Consider the following 25,906-nt stretch of genomic DNA (forward strand, 5'->3'; position numbering starts at 1 on the left):
CTGTGGTTTACCCAACTGAGCCACCCAGGCATCCCCAGATAAAAGCTTTCAGAATTTTTTCAGATCAGATCCTCTGCCTCAAGGTGTTGAGTGGCTTGTAGTTACAGAGTAAGTTACAAAGAAATGGCCGGTTTGTAGTGAAGATCTTTTGCCTTTGTTACTGTCCTTATGTCCTCCCTGCTTCCATACTCAAATCCCTGACTCAGGTCATCTGTCTCTAGAATAGGCCCTACAGAGTCTTGCTTCTGTCTGGTGTCACTGATTGGTAAGCATTTTTCCCACGTTCTGTTGGAATTCTGCAGAACACATCTCACTTCACCTGCTATATCTTCAGATGAAAATTGCCTCGACTTCCTTCTCTGTTGGATGATTTGAATCAGTAGTGTTGGGTTTCTTTATTTTTCTAGCAGTTATAAATAGCCTCTTTTGTTATTTGTGTGTTGTCTTCCGTACCCCTTGTAGGTGCCTTGTAACCAACTGCAGCTGTGGCATAAACATTTGTTTCCTGAGTTAAACTGATACAGTCTCATGGTATATTCCCCCTAATTTCTCAGGCAGAAATCTTTTTAGTCTTGCTTTTTTAAAATTAGTGATACTGTCCATGCTTGTCATTGCCTGATGCAGCTTATTTTCTTGTGTTGTCTTTGAACTTTGTGACTTATTTTATTAGTTTCAGCTGTACAGCATGATTTGATAATTTGTATATAATGCAAAATGATCACAGTAAGTTAACATGTGTTATCATGCACAGTTATAAAATTCTATCTCTTGTGATGAGAACTTACAAGATCTACTCCCAACAACTTTCAAATAGGCAGTGCAGTATTAACTATAGTCACCATGCTGAACATCATATCCCCATGACTTACTTATTTTAGAACTATAAGATTGTACTTTTTGATCCCCTTCACCTATTTTGTCCAAACCCAGTCCCCTGCCTCTGGCACCCACCAATCTATTATCTATATCTATGAACTTATTTTTTTGTTTTTATTGTTTTGGTTTTTGCTTTAGATTCTACACATAAGTGAGATCATACAGTGTTTGTCTTTCTCTTATTCATTTCACTTAGCATAATGCTCTCAGGGTCCATCCTTGTTGTGCCAAATGGCAAGATTTCCTTCCTTCTTTATGACTGATTTTGAGTTAGTGTTTTTATTTTCTTTGGGTAAATACCCATAAGTAGAATTGCTGGATCATATAGTAGTTCTATTTTTAATTTTTTGAGGAACCTCCATACTGTTTTCCATAGTGGCTGCACCAGTTTATATTCCCACCAGTGGTGCACACTGTTCCGTTATCTCATCCTTGCCAACACTTGGTATTTGTCTTTTTCCTAATAGCCATTCTAACAGAAGTGAGATGGTTTCTCACTGTCGTTTTGGTTTGCATTTACCTAATGGTGAGTGATATTGAGCATCTTTTCATGTGTCTGTTGGCTGTCAGTATGTCTTCTTTGGAAAAATGTCTATTATTCCTTGGAAAAATGTCTACAGTTTAATTGGATTATTTTTTGCTATTGAGTTGTAAGAGTTCTTTATATATTTTAGGTATTAACCCCTTATTGGATATATCATTTGTAGATATGTTCTGTTCAGTAGGTTACCTTTTCATTTTGTTATGGTTTCCTTTGAAAAGACCCTGGGATTATGACCTGGGCCAAAGGCAGACACTTAACCCACTGAGCCACCCAGGCGTTCCTTCCCAAGGGATTCTCCTGAGAACTGGAATATGTCATCTGCAAATAGTGTCAGTTTTACTTGTTTTTAATTTGGATTCCTTTTATTTTCTTATCTAACTGCTCTAGCTAGGTCTAATAGTAGTAATACAGTGTTGAATAGAAGTGGTAAGAGGGGCCATCCTTATCTTGTTTCTGAACTCAGAGGAAAAGCTCTTAGCTTTCCACTCTTGGGTATGGTGTTAGTTGTGGGCTGACTTTACAACCTGCATCACCATCGTACTTCTCATTCTCTGGTTTTTCAGAATGTTTCTGTTCTTGTTTTAAAGATTTTTCTTTCTCCGAGAGAGAGAAGTCACGAGCAAGGGGGCAGGGTAGAGGGAGAAGCAGACTCTCTGCTGAAGAGGGAGCCCAGGTTCTATCCTAGGACCCTGCTATCACAACCTGAGCTGAAGGCAGATGCTTAACCAGTTGAGTCACCCAGGTGCTCTGTGTTTTTTTTTTCTGAAGAGTACCTTTAACATTCAAAAATCTTTCCTTTCCCCTAGGTCATTTTGACCTTTTGCGGGTAAGGTGGAATTCACAGAGATACTTCTCAGTGTGAGCAATAGCATGTCCCAAACCTATACTTACACATCTGAGACGTCACATTTTCTGGTGAATAGTGAAAAATAGGATATAGTATAAATCACAATATACACAACACATGTGTTATATTATTTTGGGCACAATAATGATTTCTTTTAACATGCCAAAGCTTAAAGGCAGTACTCTAGAAGAAAATGCAGATTTTTTTTTTTTTTAATTTATAAAGTCAACTGATGTTCATTGAGGAAGTTAGAACAAACAGAAATTTAAGGAAAAAATCTAAGGAAAAAGCTGTCCATAACTCCATAAAGATAACTGTTAATATTTTGGCATATTTTCTAATAGCATTTTTCTGAGTAGAGGTAATTTTTTATGTTTTCTATTTTTTCTTTAACATTTTAGTAAAGTTACTTCCTTATTACAAATTCTTTTAAAATTTTTTTTAAGATTTTTTTATTTATTCATTTGATAGAGATCACAAGCAGGCAGAGAGGCAGGCAGAGAGAGTGGGGAAGCAGGCTCCTTGCTGAGCAGAGAGCCCGATGCGGGGGCTCGATCCCAGGACCCTGGGACCATGACCTGAGCCGAAGGCAGAGGCCTTAACCCACTGAGCCACCCAGGCACCCCAAATTCTTTTAAATATTTTAAATTAACCCTTAATATCTAGTTATGTGGATAATTTGCTTAATCATTCTCTTATAGACATATTTAGGTTATTTCTTCTTTTTTAATCATTATCGAGAATGAATTTGTCTTTTATACATACCCCCCGCCCCCACAAACACCATGTGTGTATTTGTGTTTTTGATACATTTTGTTAGGAGAAGTTCTCAGAAGTAGAATCCTTTGGGAAGGAACACCTGGGTGGCTTGGTGGGTTAAGTGTCTGCCTTCGGCTCAGGTATGATCCCAGGGTCCTGGGATCAAGTCCCACACCGGGCTCCTGGCTCAGCAGGGAGCCTACTTCTGCCTCTCCCTCTGCCTGCTGCTCCCTGTGCTTGTGCTCGTTCACTGTCTCTGTCAATAAATTAAAAAACCTTAAAAAAAAAAAATCCTTTGGGAAGTGGATAAGAATAAATTTAAGTCTCTTAATGCATTTAAAATCCAAGTTGTTTCCAAAGGATCGTACTTATTTACCTTTAATGATGGGAGGCATACTTTTCAGCCATCCTTTTATTTTTGCTTTTGCCCGAGTAAAGTTTGAGAGGCTTAATTCAAGTCTGCCTGTGGCTCGGAGGGGCGGGGGGTCTTTCTTCCCACCTGAATCCTGCTAGTGTGCAGGTCTCCTGCTTCACACTGGAGGGATCTTTGCTTTTGCTTCTAGATCCCTACTTTGATCGACCGGATGCTTGTGTCATCTAACACGAAGACTGGGGCTGCAGGAGCTGAGGCCTTGTCCCTCCTGCTGAAGAGGCCCTGGGATCCTGCTGTGGGGGTACTTTCTCATAACAAACCAGTAAGTCAGAGCAGCTCAAGACTTAAGTATGACCCACAAAATTTTTAGAATCCACTCTCAGAACCTTAGCAAGAGGGTAATAAATGACTTAACTTTCCCATTAATAACTGGTTGTGTATAGTGCTTAGCAGAGTTTCATAAGGAAATTGGCAGTGGCGGGGATAAAAAAGGTATTGGGATACTTGAGATTCTGTGGAGTAACATCTCACCCTCACTGGTTCTCTCTGGGGTTCTTCCTCCTTAGAGCAAGCTCCCCGGCTCTCCTCTCATTCTCATTGCCTCCTCTGGGCCTTCTAGCTCTGTGTTCCCCACGTCACGCCGCCACCGCTTCTGGCAGTCTCAGCTCTCCTGCTTAGGCAAGGTATGTGTGGGGATAAGAGGAACTGTCTCCTGGATTGGAATAGTCTTGGAAGACTGAGCAGACAGAATGTGGGAGGGAGTCAAAATAGAGGACTTAAATGTTTGGCATTCCCCCACTGTCTTTTTGTTTTTAATTCTAATGGTGCTTACCCAAGGTTGAAGGGATTTAGGGTAGGTTAAGCAGAATTGAGAGAAGATTTGAAACTTAATCTCTGCTGGCATGACTGCCACTTTCTTTCCTTCAGGTCATCCCTGTAGCAACCCATCTGCTGAACAACGGTAGTGGGGTAGGAGTTCTGCAGTGTCTGGAGCATATGATTGGGGCAGTGAGAAGCAAAGTACTGGAGGTAAGAGTGCCCTTGTTTCAGGTCGCCGTGGCACCCCCAGCATGCTGGGCTTGCTTTTGGCCCAGCCTCCTGTCTTACTGTCTTCTTTCTCCTCCCACAAAGATTCACAGCCATTTCCCCCACAAACCCATTATCCTGATTGGCTGGAATACAGGAGCGCTGGTGGCCTGTCACGTAAGTAATTGCCATCTCATTTGGACGCTGTCTTGGGGTAGAATACTGATGCTGTTACTGCTGATTGCTACCACTGAGTCCTTTTTTTATGTTCTAGACACTGTGCTAGGTGATCTGCCTACATATATGCATTTTAAGGTATAGAAGACTAACTTTATTGTGGAAATTTTAAACAGAAAATTAAAGGGAGAACAGACCGATGATAAATCCTGTGGGCTCCTCACAGTGATTTACCAGTGATTTACTCATGGTCAGACTTTTTTCATCTTACCCCTGTCCACTTTCTGTCTCCTCCAGTTATCTTGAAGAAAATCCCAAATATCATTTATCATTTGTGATATATATATATATGTAATGTGTATGTATGTGTATATATCACTTATATATATATGTGTGTGTGTGTGTGTATGCGAGTGTGTGTATATATATATGCATATGTATACACATATACATATATATATCAGTATGTATTTCTGAAAAAAAAATTCCTCCCCCACCCCCAAATGTAAGTACTGTTCTCCCACCTTAAAAAAAATACTAGCAGGCATAAATTTTAATAGCTTTGGAATTTGATGTTGTGTTGTGTTGATGTTGTGTTCATATTCTGTCCCTTTGTAAACATTAAGGAATCTTCTATTTATTATTTTACATACATTTGTGTGTACATTAGTTTGTGTAAGTGTCCCTGACCTGCCCAAAGCCCCAGTTCTCAAGTGGATCAAATAAGTTGAGTCTCTGCTGCTTCGTGTGGTCTGGTCAGGTATGACATCTAGGGCTGATAGAGGAAGGAGGCTGTCTCCTGACACTCCCTGCTCCTGGGAATGACAGAATTCAGTCAGCAGCTGCTCAAACAAGTTTGAAGTGCCTGAGAGCTAACCATTAGATTCAAAAGGGAGAGATTTTCTTTGCTTATGGATGAAGAGCAACATTTGTGTCTTTTCTTTCTTTTTTTTTTTTAATTTTATTTATTTATTTGAGAGAGAGAGAGACGGTGAGAGAGAGCATGAGCGAGGAGAAGGTCAGAGGGAGAAGCAGACTCCCCATGGAGGTGGGATCCTGATGCGGGACTCGATCCCGGGACTCCAGGATCATGACCCAAGCTGAAGGCAGTCGCCTAACCAACTGAGCCACCCAGGCGCCCCATTTGTGTCTTTCTGATTGTATTTGCTGTTTGTGGAGGAAGCAGTGAATAGGAAAAGTCAAGTCTGGGGACTTAATAGGATGAAAGGACTGAGCTTCCCATCCCGTGGTTCAGCCCTCTGCTGCAGTTCTCTCAGGGCTCCATTTTGTGTCCTGGGATGTTGGGTCTTATGATCTTACTGCCGCCACTACAGCTGGTACTCCTATGCATTAGAACTGGGGAGATAGAGATGGGACAAGCTGGTAGATCTGGACCACCTCTAGACTCTGGGTAGGGTGTAGCTGCAGTAAAGTCAGTTGACCTTGAGACAAACTGTTGTATTATTTCCAGGTGTCAGTGATGGAGTACGTCACTGCAGTTGTCTGCCTTGGGTTTCCTTTACTTACCGTGGATGGTCCCAGAGGGGTAAGCATGGGGTGCAGCTGATTGCTGGGTCACAGGCTGGTGAGAATAAGGGGGTGCATGCGTTACCCAAACTGGCACTCAGCGACTAGTTGCCCAGTTGACTCTGCTCAGCGGACTTGACAGGTCAGTCCTCAGTGAGTAGTAACTGGCTGATTATAAAACCTGTTCATGTTTTTAGGATGTGGATGATCCCCTCTTGGATATGAAGACTCCAGTCCTCTTTGTCATTGGGCAGAATTCCTTGCAGTGTCATCCCGAAGCCATGGAAGATTTCCGGGAAAAGATTCGGGCTGAGAACAGCTTGGTGGTGGTTGGGGGAGCTGACGATAATCTCAGGTGTGTGTGTGGCTTCTCCCAGAGCTGTGTGAGTCATGTTGTAGTGTTGGAGAGAAGCCTGTGAGGTGGTGATATAACTACAGACTAAATCTGCTTCTGTGAAAGAGGGAACCATTTTACATTTTAAACTAGTTCAGATTTATAAAAAGTTGCAAAAATAGTACAGAAATTTCTTAAAGACTCTGAACTCAGATTTCCCAAATGTGAACATCTTAAATAACCAGAGTATGATTATCAAAATGAGGACGTTAACATTGTATGATACTATTTTCTAATGTACAGATACTGTCAGTTGGCTCACTAATGTCCTTTTCCTGTCCGGTGTCCGGTCCTAAATCACATGTTATTAGTTGCCTATCTCCTCAGTCTCCTTGAGTTTGATAGTATTCTTTAGTCTTTCATGACCTTGACATTTTGAAGACTTCGGGCCACTTATTTTGTAGGCTGTCCCTCAATTTAGGTTTTTAACATTTTTTGTGATTAGGTTGAGCATATGCATTTTTGGCAGGACTGCCAGTTGATTAGCTCTCAGTACATCCTCCCTGGGCCTACATGATGATATTGATGTGTCTTATCACTGGTGACATTAACCTTGACCATGTGGTGAAGGTGGCATCTTCCAGGTTTCTCTACTGGGAAGTTACTCTGTTTCCCTTTGCCATTAGTAGTTACCCAGTGGGAGGGAGATAATTTGAGACTCGGTGAATGCAGTCTTGGTCATTGTGCTTTGACTGGGGTAGACACTTCTTTATATTTTGTTTCTTACTGAGGATGTACGTGAATGTAGATTTTACTTGTATTAACATCCTTTAATATATTTTGGAGTAAAAACAGCTGGAGTTTGGAAGGGGCACCTTAGGTCGTTGAGATGGCCACTTCTCCCTTAAAAGACTGGCTGCCTGTAGGGCCTTTAATTAGGCTTTCATGAAATGTCCTGAAAAAGAGGTGTGTCATTTGTTGGGCTTCCTTTTTTTTTTAATGTTCAGTTTTAGAGATTAATTTCATTTGTGTGCCTTAGCTAGTGAGTTTAAAACAAGTACCTGCTCCCACTGGTCTTGTCAGTTTCTTACCCAGTGATGTTTTAGAGAGGTCTTTCTGGTCTTTGTCATTTGGCTGTTTCTTGTGGGTCTAGAATCTAATCCTTTGGTGCTCAAAGCAATATTTTCTTGTAAATACATTTTGTTTGTTGGTTATTCACACATTCTTATCTATAGGAGGGTAGCGTGTATGTGGGGCTATGTGTGTGTGTTGAGTAGCAGTGAGGGAACACAAGAGATAGGAAAACTTCAGTGGGAGTTAAGTTGTGAGGCTGCTTATGAGATGTGTTTGCAAGGTCCTCAAATGTTGGCCTGAGAATCAGGAGACTCAGTTCAGTCTTGGTTGCTTTGCTAAGAACCTTGGGTTAACTGCTTAACTTCGGGGACCCGCTGTCCTCATATGTAAGATGAGGGTGCTACATAGGGTCAGAGGTCAATAGCCAGTAAATTGGGGTTCTCAGAATTTGGAAGTCCAGAATATTGTTCTCCACCCTGTCATTCGGAGTCCTGTTTTTCTCTCTGCTGAGACCCTCAGTCAGAAGCCAGGGGTTTTAAAACTGGCTTCCAAAGAGGGGAATGTAGCCAGGTACCTATTTTCTCTTACCTTTATAGAAGTAACCTATGACCACCTTTTGTCTACTACTAATCTCATGCAACAGCATCCAGTAATCTCAGGGTTTGGGCCTTTATTGGGGGACTTCTAGATGAGGTCATAGAAGTCAGAGTTTATCTGGGAAGCCATAAGTATGGGACTTTAGGAATGTACAGTCCTAGGCAATTTTCATATGTTCTCTGATTCTCTACATATATTATTTTTGTAATCCTCACAAGTCCATGAGCGAGGTGTTATGATTCCATTTTGCAGATGTGGAACATGAGGTCAGAGAAGTGGTGATACCTGCCTGAGGGCTAACATGGTCCTCCTTCCTGGGCTCAGAAAATAGCCAACACAAAAGAGAAATCCATTCTCGCTTCTATATGATGCCATGGAATGTTTAAAATAAACATTTCCTCCTCTCTGTCTTTTAGAATAAGCAAAGCAAAGAAGAAATCAGAGGGGCTAACTCAGAGCATGGTGGACAGATGCATTCAGGTATGCAGTTGCTTCATGTGTTTTTCTCAGTGAGGCTTGTCTTTCTATAAGCTTTTAGGCTTGATCTTATTGGCAGTAGTGTCTTTGGCTCTGAAGGGTGAAGGAGTATCCAGTGGGGCCTCTGATAGAACTAAATCGTAAGGCAAGGGGAAGAGAGAGGGGAGGAAGCGGACATGTGTATGGAGGAGTGTGGGAGCACAACCACCCCAGAGTGCCACCCTACAGAGGCGTCGGGGAGCAGGCTTCTGCTGGTCTTTGGCTGAGGCTGGGGTTTGTGCTCGGCTCATAGTGCATGGAGAAGGACACATCCGATGCCAAAGCCGAGTTAGTTGAATTGAGTTGAACCTGCCAGGGAGGTTCCTGTTCCCTAGACTGAGGACTGAGTGGCCTGGGCCCTCTTCACACTAGGATGAGATTGTGGACTTTCTGACTGGAGTGCTCACTCGTGCTGATGGGCACCTGGGCTCTGAGCCTCGGGATCAGGATGCTGAGAAGAAGAAGAAGCCTCGGGACGCAGCCCGAAGAGACCTGGCCTTTGAGGTCCCCGAGCGGGGCAGTCGGCCTGCCTCACCAGCTGCCAAGCTGCCTGCCTCACCCTCAGGCTCGGAGGTAACGCAGGAAGGCGGGGAGCAGAGGGAGCATTTCGGTTGGGTACGTAGGACTGTGGAGTTGGTTCCTTCACTTCTGGGGGTGCTTGTCTGCCTTGCCAGTGCTGTAGACCATTGAGTTCCTATGAGGAGAATTCCTGGGCAGGGAATTCCAGGGGGACATGATAATTGGTGATCAGATCCAAGCAGCTGGCTCAGCTCTTACCCTTTTTGCCCTGCTCAGGATCTTTCCAGTGTGTCTAGCAGCCCCACTTCCAGTCCCAAGACCAAAGTGACGACAGTGACCTCTGCCCAGAAGTCCAGTCAGATCGGGAGCGCTCAGCTCCTGAAGAGACACGTGCAGCGGACGGAAGCTGTGCTGACCCACAAACAAGCCCAAGGTATCGGCTTCTTGGCCCAGTGGCCTCTTGATTTATCTTTTGGAGTGAGGTCATGTGGGATTTGAGAAGTATTGGTATCTGTAGCTTCCTCTGGGGCATGCGCGAGGCACCCTTTCCCACATTTCTGTCCAGACAGAATTAGGTTGAAATGAATACCAGAGATTGTTTTCAAGGGTGAGCCATCACAAAAGGTCGTGCATTAGTGGAGCTGTATAGTTCCAGTAATTACAGCTTTGCTCTGGTGTTCTGGGGAGGTTAGGTTTTATGAGCTGACTATGTGTATTTGCCTCAGAATTTTTTCTGATTCCCAGTTGGAGAAGCTACTTGTTCTGTTCTTCGCGCTGCCCAGCCCCTCCTCCAGTCAGGGCACTCTGCATATCCTGTGGACGAGGTGATGCGCTTTTTTCCTCAGATTCCAGGGCAATGCAGCTGGCATCATGCCCTTTCTTTGTTTTGCCCTTGAAGAGTGAAGGTTCCCACACTGGGACCTTTCCGTGAGGTTTATTGGGGTTTCTGCAGATAGGCTTTGGATTAGGCTGGGAAATGTTTGTATGTACAGTCTGGAGAACAGTGAGTGCTATCGTAGCTTATAGAAAAGGGACAGCGTTTTGGGTAGGGAGAAAAGAAACAGTGGCTTGCCCCCTGCCCCCACTTCAATCTGGTTGGGCAGCCCCAAGGTAATGCCTTTTGCGCCTTGTGTTTGATGACGTATCCGGGAACATGTATTATCTGAAGTCTTGGATACTTGGGAGGAGGCAGCACCAGAGCTGACTGTCAAGTGGAGAGACACAGAGGTGACAGTAGGCTGATCTGCTCACTTCCCCTGTGTTTCTTTTAGTGGAGCCAAAGGGTCAGGACTTAAACTCAGGCCTCTTATGAGGGTGCCCTTAAGAGTGGGGCTAACAAGGAGCATGTGTGAGTGATTGGTGAAGGCAAAAAGACAAAAAAGAAAAAACAAGCCAGGCCCCCTGGGGCCACATGGATGGTCTGTAACCTTATCTTAAGTGGTGGCCAGAGCCAGATTCTGGGTTGGTGGTGTTTGCTTAGGCTTTTGATGAAGAGAGAACCAGTGGTCGGCTGTGCTTCTGGAGGGGATAATTAGTTGAGAGTCTAGGAAGTTCTAGAAGGCTGATTGGTGATCTGGGTTTGAAATGGGCCCCAGAATATCATGGCGTCGAGCAGCAGCCATCGCACCCTGACTTTGGCAGGGCCTCATAGGCAAGAGGGAATGATTATAGATAAATTTTATGGAACGCTGACTATGTGTCATGCTGTTTTCCTGGCATTTGACTTGCTGTTGCTCACTGAATCTTGGCAATGGCCCATGAGGCAGGTACATTTATTATTTTCAGTTTATAGATGATTCCAGGGAGCTGCTAGGAGTCAGGTGTCAAACCCATGCAGTAATTCTGGAAAAAGCCCTTATCGACCATTTTCTAGAACATTTTCATATCTTTTTCTTACTCCCTCTCCTTTTCTCCTTTCTCTGGCTGGCTGTGATTCTGTAATTCTTTCTGATTCATTCCAGCACAGTTTGCTGCTTTTCTGAAACAAAATATGCTGGTGAGGAAAGCTCTTCCTCCCGGCACCTCCTCCTGTCTCTTTGGTGAGTATTGCTCTTCCTCTCACCTTTTCACGCTCTGCTCTCTGCTTCTCTCCATGTCTCCCTTGTTTTATTCCCGACCCTGCCTCTCTCTTTTGTCTCTGGTTTCCTGCTGTTCTTTTCTCTCTTCTTTTTTCTGTCTCCTGATTCTTTTCTTGGTTGACTCCTTTCGCTTACTCCTCCATAGTATAGTGTTGGCTTTTTCTCCATACTTTCTGTTTGCCTCTCATGGTTTTTCCTTTTTTGTCTCTTGTGATTCTTGGCTCTGCTTCTCCTATGTGTGCCTGTGGCCCATTGCCTGTGAACCTGAGTTTCCTTGTGTGTTTTTCTCCCTGCTTCTGGATTCCTGCTTCCATCCTGCCCGCTACAAGCACACCAGCCACTATCAGCATAAAACCTGTGTCTCCTTTCCCTTTTACCATCCTTCCTATTCTGATTTTAGTCAATGCATTTATCCCCTCAGCAATCCTTCTAGCTGGTTATGCCCTGTGGCCCAGGCCAGCACCCCCATTCCTGCCTGCCTTCCTCATATGACTACTGCTTTCCTCCCCATCCTGCCCCTGATTACCTATGCAGAAGAGGACCTGGGGTGGGCTTCTGGTTTTAAAGAGAAGGGAATCTCTGAGGAAGTGTCAAGGATAACTTCAGAGTCCAAGAGGTTTGGCCATGTGTAGGATGAGTCTGTTTGATTCAGCAGAGGGGGAATCCCATGTGTGAACAGGTGGCCTTTCTCTGTACCTAGTACAAAGGACGTGGGGACTAGTTGTGACATGGGCTACTATTGCCCTTTTGCTCTTGGGCAGGAGCAGTTAAGTTGTCTTGGCTGAAATGCTTCCTTGCCTAGTAGCTACTCAAAGCCAGCCTTGATTCCTGGCAATAATCCTTCTTGTTGCCTTCATTTGGCAAGTAAACCTTCAACCCTGGGCTCTTAGGAGAGTAGGATGCTCAGAGCCTTGTGAAATTCTCCGTTTTAGAGAGAACTGCGTAGTGTGGTCCTTTACTGCTTCTTTGTGGAATGTTTACTGTCCCCCAGCTGTGTGATGTGAGGGTGGGCTTGAGACAGGAAAATTATGACATTGAGTGCAGGAAGCACTGCTTAGTGAGTCCTCTGTTTTTTTGGTTGGCCTTTGCTAGGCAGGGTCAGGGTGTCATCTTTGTTTTTATTCCCACCAACTCAGAGCCCCCTTCCTTCTAACTCCAGAACAGGGTAAGGGCTGGGGATGGACCCATCCTCTGAGAGGGCAGGATGGCCTTCTACCACAGGTGGGACCTGAGTGAGATGGGACTGAAGCACTAGCAGTTGCCTTTGAGGTGTGACTTTGTGTGTGACACAGTCATGCCTGAGCTGGTGCTGTCAGTGTCTCTCGGGCCGTTTTGGATTATGGAAGACCTTACCTCCACTCCATCTCTTAGTTCCCATTTCATCAGAACAAACGGAAGAGGCAGAGAAAGAGGATCTTAGGGTCCAGCTGAAGCGCCACCATCCTTCCAGTCCTCTTCCTGGCAGTAAGACCTCCAAGCGACCAAAAATTAAGGTGTCCCTTATTTCCCAAGGGGACCCAGCTGGAGGGCCTTGTACTCCTTCCCAAGGAGGAGCTCCAGAAGGTGAGTTTTTCTTAGCCTGTTTAAATTAAAGCTGAGCTCTCTCAGACCACATAACATTGCTGTCTTGGTGACTACTTGCTGTACAGCTCAGTCTCTAATGCAAGGCGTGCCTGGCACAAAGAGGGCACACGGTAGCACATGGGGCAGAAGTGGGCCATGACCTGATCTGTACCAGGAGCAGGGAGGCAGGATGAGGATCTGAGGGAGCTGTGGGGGTCACTCAAAGCATCATCACATTTTGTTCTTTAATTTCAATTAAAGATAAGAAATATTCCAGGGATGCCTGGCTGGCTCAGTCAGTAGAGCATGACTCTTGGTCTCAGGATTATGAGTGTGAACCCCATGTTGGATATAGAGACTACTTAAAAATAAAACCTTAAAAAAAAAGGTAAAATATTCCAGAAAGTTTAAAAAATAGAAGAAAAGAATAATTCCCTGTTCTGCTATACTTACTCTTTGTTTTTCTTCTTCGTCCGGTCTTTGTCCATAATATTTTGCATTTAGCCTGGGCTGTAAAACCCTGAAAAGTATGGCCAGGCAGGACTAACCATTGGCCTTGGCGTTTTCTGTTTTGCAGCTGCAGGAGGGAAGCCCATCACCATGACACTGGGGCAGGCTTCAGCAGGGGCCAAGGAACTCACAGGGCTTCTCACCACTACCAAGTGAGTCTTTTTCTTGGCCTTTTTGGCTCTGCTCCTTTCTTTCTCTTTACTTTTTCTCTGGTCCATTTAGTGCTTTGGAAAGATAGTCTAGATTCTGTCAGTTTTGTGAATATGACTTCTTTCTGAGCAGGATCTTTGTCTTTTTTGGGGTGGGGGTGGGTCAGTTCAGAGTTCTTTTTTAAAGCTTGCAAAGCATCCTGTAGCTCTTGCTTCAGGGTTTGAAGTCTATTTTAGGACTGACTTTCAGAAGGACTAGAGGCCAGATTCAGAAGATGAGACAAACTCTAGATTCTAGTATCCATTGCTGAAAGCATTGCTGGGCCCCACCGCGGACCCTTCCTGTGTTGCCAGGGTCTGCTGCCCTCTGACATTTGGATAATAGAGCTCCTATCTTTGTCTCCAGGTCAAATGCTTCTGAAGGGGGTGTCTCGGCCAGCCCAGTGTCCTCAGCGTCCAGCAGCACCACTCCCAGTGCCTTGCACACACTCCAGAGCCGTCTGGTGGCCACCTCTCCTGGCAGCTCCCTCCCAGGTATCTGTAGCCCAGCATTCCCCACCTCCCAGCAAAGTCTCTTTTGGGCTGCTGCTGGAGGGTGGTCCCAGGAAAGCAGCTGAATCTGGGGAATGCTCCTCTGAGTTGCAGGCTTTCATTGAGGCTTGATGGGAAGCTGGAATTAGCTTTGAGGTAGGGGAGTTTCTGGTCTCAGTATCTACAGTGAGTAAATATCCCAGTCTGCAGGTAGTGTCTCTTGTAGTAGAGGGAGGAGAAATAGCTGGTGGAAGATGTGGGTATTGTGTTCATTGTGTTTTTGAACACATCTGATTGTAGGAAACTGGAGATTTGCTGTACATACTAGCATTAGCAAAACGAGGCACCTTTCTGCTTCTGCTTATCTCTTCACTTTGGCCACCCCACCCTGCATGGGAGGGGTGGTTGCCTGAGCCCAGCAGGCAAGGCTCTGCAGGTGTCCTCCTTCAGGAGGACCTCCCTCTTTGCTTTGTGGCCAAATATAAATCAGGTATTTGGAATTCTTTTTGCTTAATAAACTATCCTTTTCCCTGGAAAGGATGGAATTTAGATTTCTGAAAAGTGGGTGGGATTGAAGCTCTCTTTGGTTTTCCTAAAACTTCAAAATGTAAGGTAGGTGGTTCGGAGCAGGTTGGGATATGTGGAACAAATCCAAGACAGTGTGTCTAGCAGAGTACCTTCCTCGCGTGAGCATGCAGTGTGCATGCTCGGGGAGCCCTTCCTGGCGTCTTTCCAAGAGCATTGGGAATATTTCAGGGAAAGAACATTGGCATTTTAGCATTTGTTGGCATTTGTTGAGGGTGGATGGATTTGGCTGCTCTTGGGATAAGGGATTGGGCCTGTGCTGACATCTGTTCTACCCTCTCCTAGGGGCCACATCAGCCAGCAGCCTCCTTCAAGGCCTCAGCTTCAGCTTGCAGGATATCAGCAGCAAGAACTCTGGCCTCCCAGCAAATCCTTCCCCAGGGCCAGCCCCACAGGTGTACATCTGCCTTCCACTGGGCTGGGCAGCTGTGGGGAGGAGGCCCTCTCAGTTTAGTTGGTTTTGGCGGGGAAATTGGGTCTGGAGTCTGGGTCATGACAGACTGCTTTCTGACTTCATGCCTAGGAGCTACCAGAGGTTAAAGCTCCATAACTTAGTGTGTGGCCTTGGGCAAGTTTTTTGACCTCTCTGTATCTTTGTTTCCTTGTCTGTAAAATTAGGATAATGATAGTATTTCTCTTAAAGGGTTGTTTTAGTAGTAAATAAGATAGTATATAGAAAATGCGTGGAAGAGTACCTTGCATGTAGTGGCTGTGCAGTACATGGTAGCCTTTAATGCTCTGGGTCCTCCATACTTGAACATTGCTTGCTGTTGGGCAGTAGCTTCTGATCACCTGGTCTTGTGTGTCCCACAGGCCACCAGTGTGAAGTTACCCACCCCCATGCAGAGCCTGGGTGCCATCACCACAGGCACCAGCACCATTGTCCGTACCATTCCTGTGGCCACCACTCTCTCCTCCTTGGGTGCCACTCCTGGTGGGAAACCCACAGCCATCCACCAGCTGCTGACCAATGGGGGCCTTGCTAAGTTGGCAAGCAGCCTCCCTGGCCTGGCTCAGATCTCTAACCAAGCATCAGGTGAGTCTCTCATGACAGCTGTGGGGACTCTTAGATAGGGGATCTTTCCCCAGGACCTTCCCCTCTCACATGGACAAGGCATGTAGTTGAACCCAACTCAACAGGGTCCTGGTATTGACCCTCAAGGATTCAGCTGTGTGGGTCCATCCACTGGAGAGGTCAGAAGAGCACAGCTGTTTTCCTGTTTCTTGTAGAATGACTGATAGGGTGAGCTGACCCAGTTGGGGAGGGTACTGAGGTGGGAGGCTAAGGGGCTGGTGTGTGATGTGAAGAAACTTTCTGGGAGGAGAAAGTGGAGGCTGTGACAAACAACCCTCTTTCTTCCTCTGTCAGGCTTGAAGGTCCCTACCACCATTACTCTGACACTGCGTGGCCAACCAAGCCGAATCACGACACTGAGCCCCATGGGCTCGGGAGCAGCCCCATCAGAGGAGCCCAGTTGCCAGCCTCTGCCGTCCAGCTCACAGGTGAGTACTGCCCGGGAAGACCAAGGACACAGGCTCTGATAGTGGGAAGTTTGGGGCTGGCCCACTGGCCGATTGGAGGAGCTGCCAGTGCGCTGGACTTTAGGCAGACTAGATTCAAATCCAGACCGGAGGCTTTGTCACTTTGTAACTTTGAGCAAGTCATGGACCTCTTTGAGTCTCCTCTTTGTAACACTCCCTGGGTTGTCATGGGAATTAAATACATAACTGTGTTTGGGTGTGTAGCGTCCTCAGTGTTCCAGGTTTTGTTTATGTTCCCTTTCCATTTGTTTTCTCTTCCCATTCTTGGCTTCAGCAATTGGAGGTTGTGGTAGAGGCTAGTTAGTTGATTAACACCCTTTCTTTGCTCAGCTTTCCAGCATTGTGCCATTCCAGCTCTTGGCATTCATTGTCATCTTTTTAGGACACACTAGGTTTCTGTAGCTCTTACCCACGAAGTCACCACCCGTTCCTTGTAGACAATCTGATTTCCATTGTGCGCTTTTCATGTAAAACGTTTCTAATCTTAAATGGTGATCTGAGAGCCACTCAGAGATCAGAGGTGAAAAAAAAAAGTTGGGGATCCAGTTTTGTTTGTGCTTTCCTTCACTGTGCACTGTTTCAGCGACAGCCTTCCTTGTGGGGGCTTAAGGTGCTGTGCAGACTGCCATGCTTAAAGGACTGGCCTGTTCCCATCACTCCCACCACACCAATCCTGCCTGGGACCCCGGGGGGGCGGGCTCCTTATTGGCACTTGACGATTCCTAACTGTTCCAAACCATCTTCTGCCTCCCCCTCTTGAGGGAAATACAGAGATTGTTACCTGGTATTCATTGGGATCATGGTGGGCCTTCCCTGCCTTTTTTTTTTTTTTCCCCCCAGAAAAGTTGGAGGTGTTTTTATTTCTTTCTTTTATTCCTTTCTTTTTTCAATTAGAAAAGTGATTATGCTTAAATAATTCAAACATTACAGAAATACTGTAATTTATTTATTTATTTATTTTTGAAGATTTTATTTATTTATTTATTTGACAGAGAGATCACAAGTAGGTAGAGAGGCAGGCAGAGAGAGGAGGAAGCAGGCTCCCTGCCAAGCAGAGAGCCCGATGCGGGTCTTGATCCCAGGACCCTGAGATCATGACCCGAGCTGAAGGCAGAGGCTTAACCCACTGAGCCACCCAGGTACCCCAGAAATGCTGTAATTTAGAAAGTGAAAATTTCCCATGATACCACTCCCAGAGATGGTATCCCCTATTAATAGTGCAATATGCATTCTTCTAGATCTTTCTTGCTATACTATGTATATTATTTTATCTTACTTTTTTTTTTTTTTTTTTTTTTTTGACAAAAATGTAATCACAGAATGTGGACCATTTTGTAACTAGTCTTTGTTTACAACAGATGTTGTGACATGTTTCCCCATGGGTTACGTAGAGACTTATCTTCTTGTCAGTCGCTGCCTCATGTTTTGCTGGGTGGATGTACGAAAGCATATTTCACCATCTTCTCTCAGAGAGTTGGGCTGTTTTGTTTTTGATACAGAAAATAGTGGTTCAGTGACAGCCTTGTTCCTGAGTTTTGTGTGCCTCTGGGGGATTTCTACAGTCCAGAGACCAGTAAGTGGAGGGTACGTGCATCTGACATCTGGCTAAGTACTGGCTAATTGCCCTTTGAGGCTTGGCCAGTTTACACTTCAAGCCATAGCAATGGTAATAGCTGTTCTCCCATGTCTTTGTCAGGTATGGAAATCAGTGTTCTAAAATGTTATTAATTTGATGAGTAAAAAATGAAATTGTTTATTTTTTTTTGAGATTTTATTTATTGGTCAGAGAGAGCAAACACAAGCAGGGCCAGTGGCAGGCAGAGGGAGTAAGTGAGGAGCCCAACACAGGACTCTATCCCAGGACCCCCGGGATTATGACCTGAGCCAAAGGCAGATGCTTAACCAACTGAGCCACTCAGGTGTCTCAGTGGAATTGTTTATGTGTGTATTTTCCTGATTACTTATGTGATTGTATGTCTTTTTTTTTTTTAATATTTTATTTATTTATTTGATAGAGAGATCACAAGTAGGCAGAGAGGCAGGCAGAGAGAGAGGGGGGAAGCAGGCTCCCTGCTTAGCAGAGAACCCCATGCGGGGCTCAATCCCAGGACCCTGAGATCATGACCCAAGCCGAAGGCAGAGGCTTAACCCACTAAGCCACCCAGGCGCCCCGAGATTGTATGTCTTTTACGAATGGTTCATCATATTCTGTCTCTACTATGATTTATAGCAGCTTTATACATTCAGATGCTAATCTTTTATTATACAAGTTCTGTATACTTTAGTCAACTGCTTATCTTTTTTTTTCTTTTCTTTCTTTCTTTCTTTCTTTCTTTCTTTCTTTCTTTCTTTCTATTGAAGTCTGAAGGACATTTGTTTCATACATTAAAAATTTTTATACAACAAAATCTTCGGGGTGCCTGGTTGGCTCAGTCGTTAAGCGTCTGCCTTCAGCTCAGGTCATGATCCCAGAGTCCTGGGATCGAGCCCTGCATCGGGCTCCCTGCTGAGCAGGAAGCCTGCTTCTACCTCTCCCACTCCCTCTGCTTGTATTCCCTCTCTTGCTGTCTCTGTCTCTGTCAAATAAATTAATAAAATCTTTAAAAAAATAAATCTTCAAATCTTTGCCTGTATAGCTCCAAGGTTCATATTCTTGATGACTGCACACACTTGGGCCTTTTTTGTCTCCGTGACCATCTGTTCTCACATTAGTTTTATATAATTGTTGGATAATGTAGATCATCTAGTTAAGCAAATGTCAAGTATGTTTCTAGTTTGTTACGATCATTGTTACTCTTTTCATTTTTCTTGATAAATAATGGGTTTTGAATTTTGTTCATAGCTTTTCTGGAATCAAATGAGATGAGTGAGCATAAGCATTTCTTCTGAATCAGTTAAATGATGAATTATTTTAAGAATTCCTAATTATTTATTATATCCTAATTATTTATTATTTCCGAATGTCAGATCGTCTAAATTCCAGATTCGGTAGCTTGTTCAGTATGTCCTATTCTCTTTTTTTTTTTTCATATGCCCCAGTTTATTTGAATTGTGCACCCATAGAAAAGACCCAATCAAAAGAGAACAAAACAAAGAAGAAAAAAGCCAAGTGTTTCAGAGGGAAAGCACATTTACTCTTTCGATTTGCTTTTATTTTTACTTAGGATCTTGGCCTCTGTCTATTAGTGAAATTGGTATGTAGTTTTCTCCCCATCCACCCCTGCTTTTGTGTGTGTGCTTTCCTTGTCCATTTGTCTTGTCTATAAGGATAGACCTTTCCTTGTAGACAATTGTATTTATATAGACAATACTGTATTATTCTATAGACCGTATGTCCAATGTCTATATCCTATAGACAATACAATTAATGCTATTGTAATTGAATTGTATTGTATCGTATCCTTATAGAATGAGATGGAGGCATTTTTTTTTCTCATATTCTGAAACATACAGCACAGAAATTATAAGCTCCTTGATAGTTTGGTGGAAATTATCTATAAAGCCATTTGGGTCTATTTTCAGGCAGTCTTAACCTTTGCTGATACCATATTGATGCCCAAACAGAACGCATATCCCTACCGTGTGATGAAACCTACCTCCTCTATTAATCACCCTTTTCAGCTTGCTGCTGCAGCCTGGGGGAACTAGTTCACACTGAGGAGAGGCTAGATAGAGCTCACCCGAGAATTGTTTTACAGGGCTAAATTGAAGCACAAAATAAAGATCAAGATCTAACTTCTGATCTGATGGTATTAACTTGAGAGGTTAGTTTTTATCTTAGTAAAATGAGTGTATAATTACTAGGAGGGTTCTAGTGGTGATTCTTTCATTACAGAGAAAGGATGCATTATTAGATTAAGACTTGCTGACTCGAAAGCTTCTAATGGTTACCTCAGTGTTCACACTGCCAGACAGTGTGATATCAGGGAAGGGAGTGGGCTATGGGGTCGGGCCCTTTGTCGTCAGCCCGCTGTGTGATCCTGGGCAAAATCACCTAACCTTTTTCAATTTTGGTTTTCTTACCTGGTCTAGTGAGGAGGTTGACCTAAGTTAGTGATTATTGTGGTAGGATTGATTAGTAGGGGCTGTCTCAGAATCTCCTCAGACTTTGGGAAGTTGAACTTTTATTTTATTTTTATTTTTAAGTAATCTCTACACCCAACATGGGCCTTGAATTCACAATCCCAGGATCAAGAGTTGCATGCTCTTCCAACTGAGCCAGTCAGTCACTCTGGGACGTTGAATTTTTGAATGTTCAGAAACAAACCACCCATTTATGATGTTTATGAGACAGTTGGAAATACAAACAGTGGGTAATTGCCAGTATTAAGGAATTGTTAACTTTTTTATGTGTGGTAATGGTGTTTACATTGGAAAAAATAATACTTTTTTAGTTTTGGGTTACGTACTACGATATTTATGGATAGAATGAAAAAGAAAAAGATCGTAAACAATGGCTAGGCTTCTCTAAGGTCTGTGCAAGTACTTAATTATCTGTTTTGTTTCTGGCACTGATAAATATTAACTGTGCCTTTCTTTTATGGAACTGGACTCTTACGTACTCTTGACAGCTGAAAAGCTGTCAGAGGAAGAGGAGAGAACAGAGACTGTATTGTGTCCTGCATCAGAGTCCTGAGAATGGATTCCTTGCCTGTGGTCACAAGGTCTTTCTCCTCTTTGAGCCACACTGTGGTCTGCCCAGTGATCTGTCTAGCCAGGGGGCATCCTTGCAACCCTCTCAGGGGCCCCTGGAAGAAGAGACTCGCTCTCTCAGTTGTATTCCCAATCAGGACAGAGTAATCCTCTGTACACAGCCCTGCCTTTGGGCAGGGTGAGCAGATGTAGGCAGATCCTTTTAAGTTTTGATTGTCAAACCCTTCTTCATATCCCCTCTCCTATGCCTTCCACCTTCCTACATTTTCTGCATCTCCGGGAACTCTTAGGAGTTTTCCAGAGGTGAAATCTAGAAAAGTAGGGAAAACCCTGGTGAAAAAAGGCCAACTCTTCTGCTTTGCTTTTTTCTTCCTAAGCTGCAAAGCTCAACAGTTTGTGGCATCCGTCTCCATAACTAAAAAATGGTTAAGACCTAAAAACATGTATTGTCAGAACAATCATGGAAAACTTCCTTCAACTCTGTCACCCTTAACATTCAGGCTTTCCTTTTCCCTGCTTTCCTTTCCTGCCCTTACGCATAATAGTAAGAGCTAAACTTTGTAGTTGAACTCCTTATACTGGAAGTACTTTACACACATTGTCTCATTTAATCTCACAACATCCCTGGAGAGCAGGGGCTGTCAGTGTGTTTTACAGAGGGGGAAAAGAAGACTCAGAGAACATTCATCACTTGCCCTCAAAAGTGGTTGAGGTGGGTCTCTGACTACACAGTCCACATTCTGGTAACCACTTGGCTGCTAGAACACATGCTCTTGTCCGTCCAGCATTTTCCCCTATCGAGAATTACTTTTTGGAATAAATTCTCAGGAGTTGGGGCAATTCGGTCAGAGGGTTGGGTATGTTAACCTGGCGAAATTGTAACCCTTGCTCACTTGCTCTTCTGCCATAGCGCCTGCCTCCAGCACCCTGAAGATGCTGAGTGATATGTCCTCCTTCACCGGCTTGGTGATGGCTGCCGTGTAGTGAGTCCTGGGCACACATGCTCTCCTGCTGAGCTGTCCACTTATCTGAAGACCTCTTAAGATTGCCATTATTGCCTCCCTGCCAACTGTCTTCAGAATGGGCCTCTGGGTCTCTTGAAACCATTAGGCTAGGTGATATGGCACCAGCAAGAGGAACGTTTTCCTCTGGCATCTATGGGTCTGGTTCCTGGACTCCCCAGGTTCCTCAGCAGATCTGGCTCTACCTGAATCAGAGGCATTTCTTCTCCAGCATTAACTATGACTTGACCCAAGTAGCCGTGTTGGACTACTCACTGCATTTAGTAAAGGAGTTCCTTTTGGAAGTCTCTGCTGCCCCTGCCACGTTGGGAGGAGACATCCATACGTCTTGGGCTTGTTAGGGAGTTAGGATTGAGAGCCCTTTGCTGAGGACTGGGATCATCCTGGCCTACCAACAGTTGTGCAGTGCCAGAGGGCTGGTTTTGGACATTGCTGTTGCTTTCACTGAGCAGTTATGGGAGAGCGTGTCCCATGCAACTCCTCCCTCCTAAGAACCACATCAGATAATGAGTAGCCTGCTGAGACCTGGGAACTCCTAAGTTCAAACCCATGATAGGGTAAAGAGGACTGGGCTGCCATCTTTCAGTCCCTTTGGCCATTATAGATGGCAGGGAGCAACTGTTACCAGGAGGTGAAAGCTGGCCCCTTTCTTTTTTTCATCCTGCTTTGGGCAGTTACTGTATCCAGAAAATCCAAAAAGGCCAGAAAGGCCAAAGAAGAGGAATGGAACAAATGAAGTGGTTTGAAGGATGTGCCAGTAAGTCCTGTGGAGAAAATAATTTGCACCTATTACCTAAGGAACTGTTGATTTGACATGGAGATCTGAAGAATTTGCCAAATCACAGGGAAGAAACCCCAGTACCCGAAATGTCCATCTCCAGTGCTTGGAAGTGAAACAGGGATAACCAGCTAAGTTAACATCTTGGCCGTCCCAGGAAGCTTAGGCATCAAGATGATGAAAACCATGCTTCAGTGTTTCTGTTTCCATTCCATGCAACTTCTTGTCTTCTTGCTTAGAATGGAAGGTTATTGTCATTGACTCTACTGTGCGGGGCTCTTGGTACCAGCCCAAGCTCTGGAGCAGTGATCACTGAAGATGGAGCTCTGAGCCCTTCCTTATGTCCTCACAATACTTGTGTGCCGTGGTCAGTTTTAGATTTGATGTCCTACCTGCCCTCCAGATCAGGTCCCTATCTTTCCATACACTAGAATGTTTCCAGCCAAGGTGACAATAAATAGAGCAACCCAGAGGTGACTCTGGCTCTGTTTAGTATCTGTAGGCAGGAGGGTACACAGATTCCGTGGTCCAGGGTCCTGACCCATGGTACAGCATAGATCCAAGTAAGGCTACCTGTCTGTAGTCCAGAAGCCTCACCTGCCAGTCTAACTGGCAGCCGGGAGGGGGTACCTAGTGTGTAGGAGTCTGAGACAAGGCAGAAAGGGGTGCTGTGGGCAGAGAGGGGGACATGTGTGATAGGTATAGAGAGAGTATCTTGAACACCAGGCCCTCCATCCCTGACTTCCTGCGGAGCTGGTCTCAGCAGTGATTTGCACAGAATGAGGCTTCCTTCTTGAATTAGCTTATAGGTAACTGCTTTTGGAAATTCATTTAGTAAGTTTGAGGAAGATATGAAATCTGAAAGAGGCATCCATAGGTCAGGGGTTTGGTAACTTTATAGGTAGGATTATACACCAATAGGCTCGAGGACAGTAAGACTGAGACTGTATATAAAGCTTTTAGGAATCGTTTAGGACAGGCAGAGGGTCCCAAACAACCCACTCATGACTTACGAGTATGGCTTAGGCAGGGCTGGAGTGGTCGCTCCTAAAATATGCTGGCCCAGTGTATACTGGGGCCAAAGGAAAAACTGATGCATTGTCCTGTGTTTGTGCAAACCCTAGTATGCTTCCCATGGTTGTACACCTTGAAGAAAGCCAAACCTGGAAAGGGGAGTTTCGAGAACACTGACTCTTTTTCACCTTGGAGGGACAGGCTAAAGGGGGGAGGTGGCTGAAGGCCATAGAGTCATGTCCTTCAACCCCAGACTTCTGCAACCACTCTTCTCAGAATTTGGAAGGAAGCTTTCGTCTACCTATCACGTATCAGACCTGGAGTCCATAACCTTAGAAGGCAATACTACTGGCTGAGAATGTAGAAGGATCAAGAAGGCTTTGGTTAAATTCTTGACATTCAACATGACAGGTGCATATTGATGCCCTCTAGAAGATGTCCTTGTGCTTGAAGAAGAGGTCACTGATGGAGGAAGATCTACCTGTTCTTGGCCCCACCACCAGAACAGTCTTGGGCTGGGTGGGTTATAGAGCTGAGCCGCTGTCACGGTTCTGTTCTTACATTAGCAAAAACAATTAAATAAAAGCAACTTTGGATTTCTTTAGCTTGTTTTAAATTGACTTTTCCTGTTTATTCTGATAACCACTCAGTGAAAATAGCACAGAAAATAAAAGCTCAGATATTGTGGTAATGCTGGTGATTATCTCACTGATGCCCGGTGCCATGAGGTGGGTACTGTAAATTCTGCCTTTACAGGTGAGGAAACAGAGGCACCGAGAAGTCAAACAGCAGGAAGTGGTAGAAGTAGGACTAGAACCAGGCAGTCTGCTGCCACTGTTCTCTGGACTGTGCTGGGGTTCTGAGATGGGACACGGGAGTGGACATTAGCCCAGGAGGTGAGATGATGGCTTTTCCTTCATGTGATCTTATTCTGTTCACTTCCCAACAATCTTGAAGTGATCACTGCAGCTCCGGTGGGGCTCTTGACTGGGCCTGAGTCAGTAGGTGGGGTTTCTTGCCCTTGGTCCTGAGAGGTTGAAATCCCTTGCACATCCTGTACCTCTATCTGCTCTGATAAATAAAGACTTAGAGGTGAATGAATTCCAACATCCAGATTATTTGTGAACTTGTATCCATGAGGACTTTCCTTCCTGTCCTTGAATTCCAGGTCCCTCCTTTTAGCACTGGGACCCTATAGGTGGAAGCCGTAGTTCTGGTAGACTACTTGGAGTATCCTAGTACACGTGAGCTTATCTTGCTACCAACCTTTGTAGAGACCAGGTGTGTTCTTCCCCTTCCAACTCTGGTTTCACTGACTTGGGGGAGTCAGAGGAAGTAAGAGACAAAGAGAGTGTTCAAATGATAACTGTCTTAAATTTCAGGAGTATAGGAACAGGGTCATAGCAAAATATACTGCAGAAGTATTTTCATTATGTTTTTATTTCCCTAAAGCATATGTTTTTGTCAGGATCAATGGATGCAAGAAGCAGAAACCATTCACCACCCTTAGTTCTAAAGACCTCATATTATTTTCTTTTTGGTTTGAGAGAGCGAGAATGAGCAGAGGGGAAGGGCAGAGGGAAAAGGAGAAGCAGACTCCCCCCTGAGCAGGGAGCCTGATGTGGGACTCAGTCCCAGGACCCTGGGATCATGACCTGAGCCAAGGGCAGATGCATAACAACTGAGCCACCCAGATGTTCAGCATCATACTCTTTCAATAGGCATTCTTACAGGGAGCCTGACAGATCCTGCTACTTGCCTTGTGACGTCAACTGCTGTGCACCTGCCAGGGGCTGGTTTTGATCCTGCCACCACAGGACTTTGCAGCTGTGGAGCCCTCTGTGGATGGCCAGTCCCTATCTTTTGGGTCACATTCTGAATGTGGTGAGCCTAGTTGGCTCAGCCTGCCTTCCCGCCTGTCCCTAACTCTGTGCCTAGGCCACCTCTGCTCACCTGAGCAACCTTATCCTTCCCTCCATGGCAGCTCTTCTCACAGTGCTTGCCCTGTGCCAGAAATGCCGTTCCCTTTCCTACTTTTCTCATCCTCCAGGCTTGAGCTTACATGCATCACTTCGCTGACACCAGGCAGTTAGCTTTTCTGTGCCCCCAGCTCTGCACTACTACTTCCCAAACCTTGAATTATACTGGCTTGGGTTGCATTTGGTCCACTTGTAGATCAAGCCTCTCCCAGACTTGGCCTGGAGATCAGAGCCCGATCATCTGCCTGTGTAACTTAGTGTGTGGCCCCCAATGGGAGCCCAGTAAATGCTGGATGATGAGTGGCTATGGCCTGTCAGCCCAGCCGTTTCTGC

General features: G+C 44.8%; 1 protein-coding gene across 13 annotated transcripts in view; it reads left to right on the forward strand.

The window, feature by feature from the left end:
- Positions 1 to 25,600, forward strand: part of KANSL3 (KAT8 regulatory NSL complex subunit 3) — a 43,809-nt gene extending 18,209 nt beyond the window's left edge. For 9 of the 13 annotated variants that reach the window (XM_032877923.1, XM_032877927.1, XM_032877936.1 and 6 more), the window contains 17 exons: positions 3,590 to 3,721; positions 3,966 to 4,082; positions 4,327 to 4,428; positions 4,531 to 4,602; positions 6,074 to 6,148; positions 6,327 to 6,484; positions 8,551 to 8,614; positions 9,023 to 9,223; positions 9,446 to 9,602; positions 11,131 to 11,208; positions 12,619 to 12,810; positions 13,388 to 13,472; positions 13,876 to 14,003; positions 14,871 to 14,980; positions 15,399 to 15,621; positions 15,955 to 16,088; positions 21,691 to 24,198. In XM_032877923.1, coding sequence (XP_032733814.1) covers positions 3,590 to 3,721; positions 3,966 to 4,082; positions 4,327 to 4,428; positions 4,531 to 4,602; positions 6,074 to 6,148; positions 6,327 to 6,484; positions 8,551 to 8,614; positions 9,023 to 9,223; positions 9,446 to 9,602; positions 11,131 to 11,208; positions 12,619 to 12,810; positions 13,388 to 13,472; positions 13,876 to 14,003; positions 14,871 to 14,980; positions 15,399 to 15,621; positions 15,955 to 16,088; positions 21,691 to 21,711 — 2,049 coding nt within the window. In that variant the 3' untranslated portion in view covers positions 21,712 to 24,198. Of the gene's footprint in view, positions 1 to 3,589; positions 3,722 to 3,965; positions 4,083 to 4,326; positions 4,429 to 4,530; positions 4,603 to 6,073; positions 6,149 to 6,326; positions 6,485 to 8,550; positions 8,615 to 9,022; positions 9,224 to 9,445; positions 9,603 to 11,130; positions 11,209 to 12,618; positions 12,811 to 13,387; positions 13,473 to 13,875; positions 14,004 to 14,870; positions 14,981 to 15,398; positions 15,622 to 15,954; positions 16,089 to 21,690; positions 24,199 to 25,590 lie in introns of those variants that run through there. The other 4 variants (XR_004385052.1, XM_032877926.1, XM_032877925.1 and 1 more) reach the window with 4 other exon arrangements.
- Positions 25,601 to 25,906: the final 306 nt, after the last annotated feature.

This window comes from Lontra canadensis, unplaced genomic scaffold, assembly GCF_010015895.1.
Source record: "Lontra canadensis isolate GAN:19392208 unplaced genomic scaffold, GSC_riverotter_1.0 scaffold61, whole genome shotgun sequence".
In the NCBI taxonomy this organism is placed as follows: domain Eukaryota; kingdom Metazoa; phylum Chordata; class Mammalia; order Carnivora; family Mustelidae; genus Lontra; species Lontra canadensis.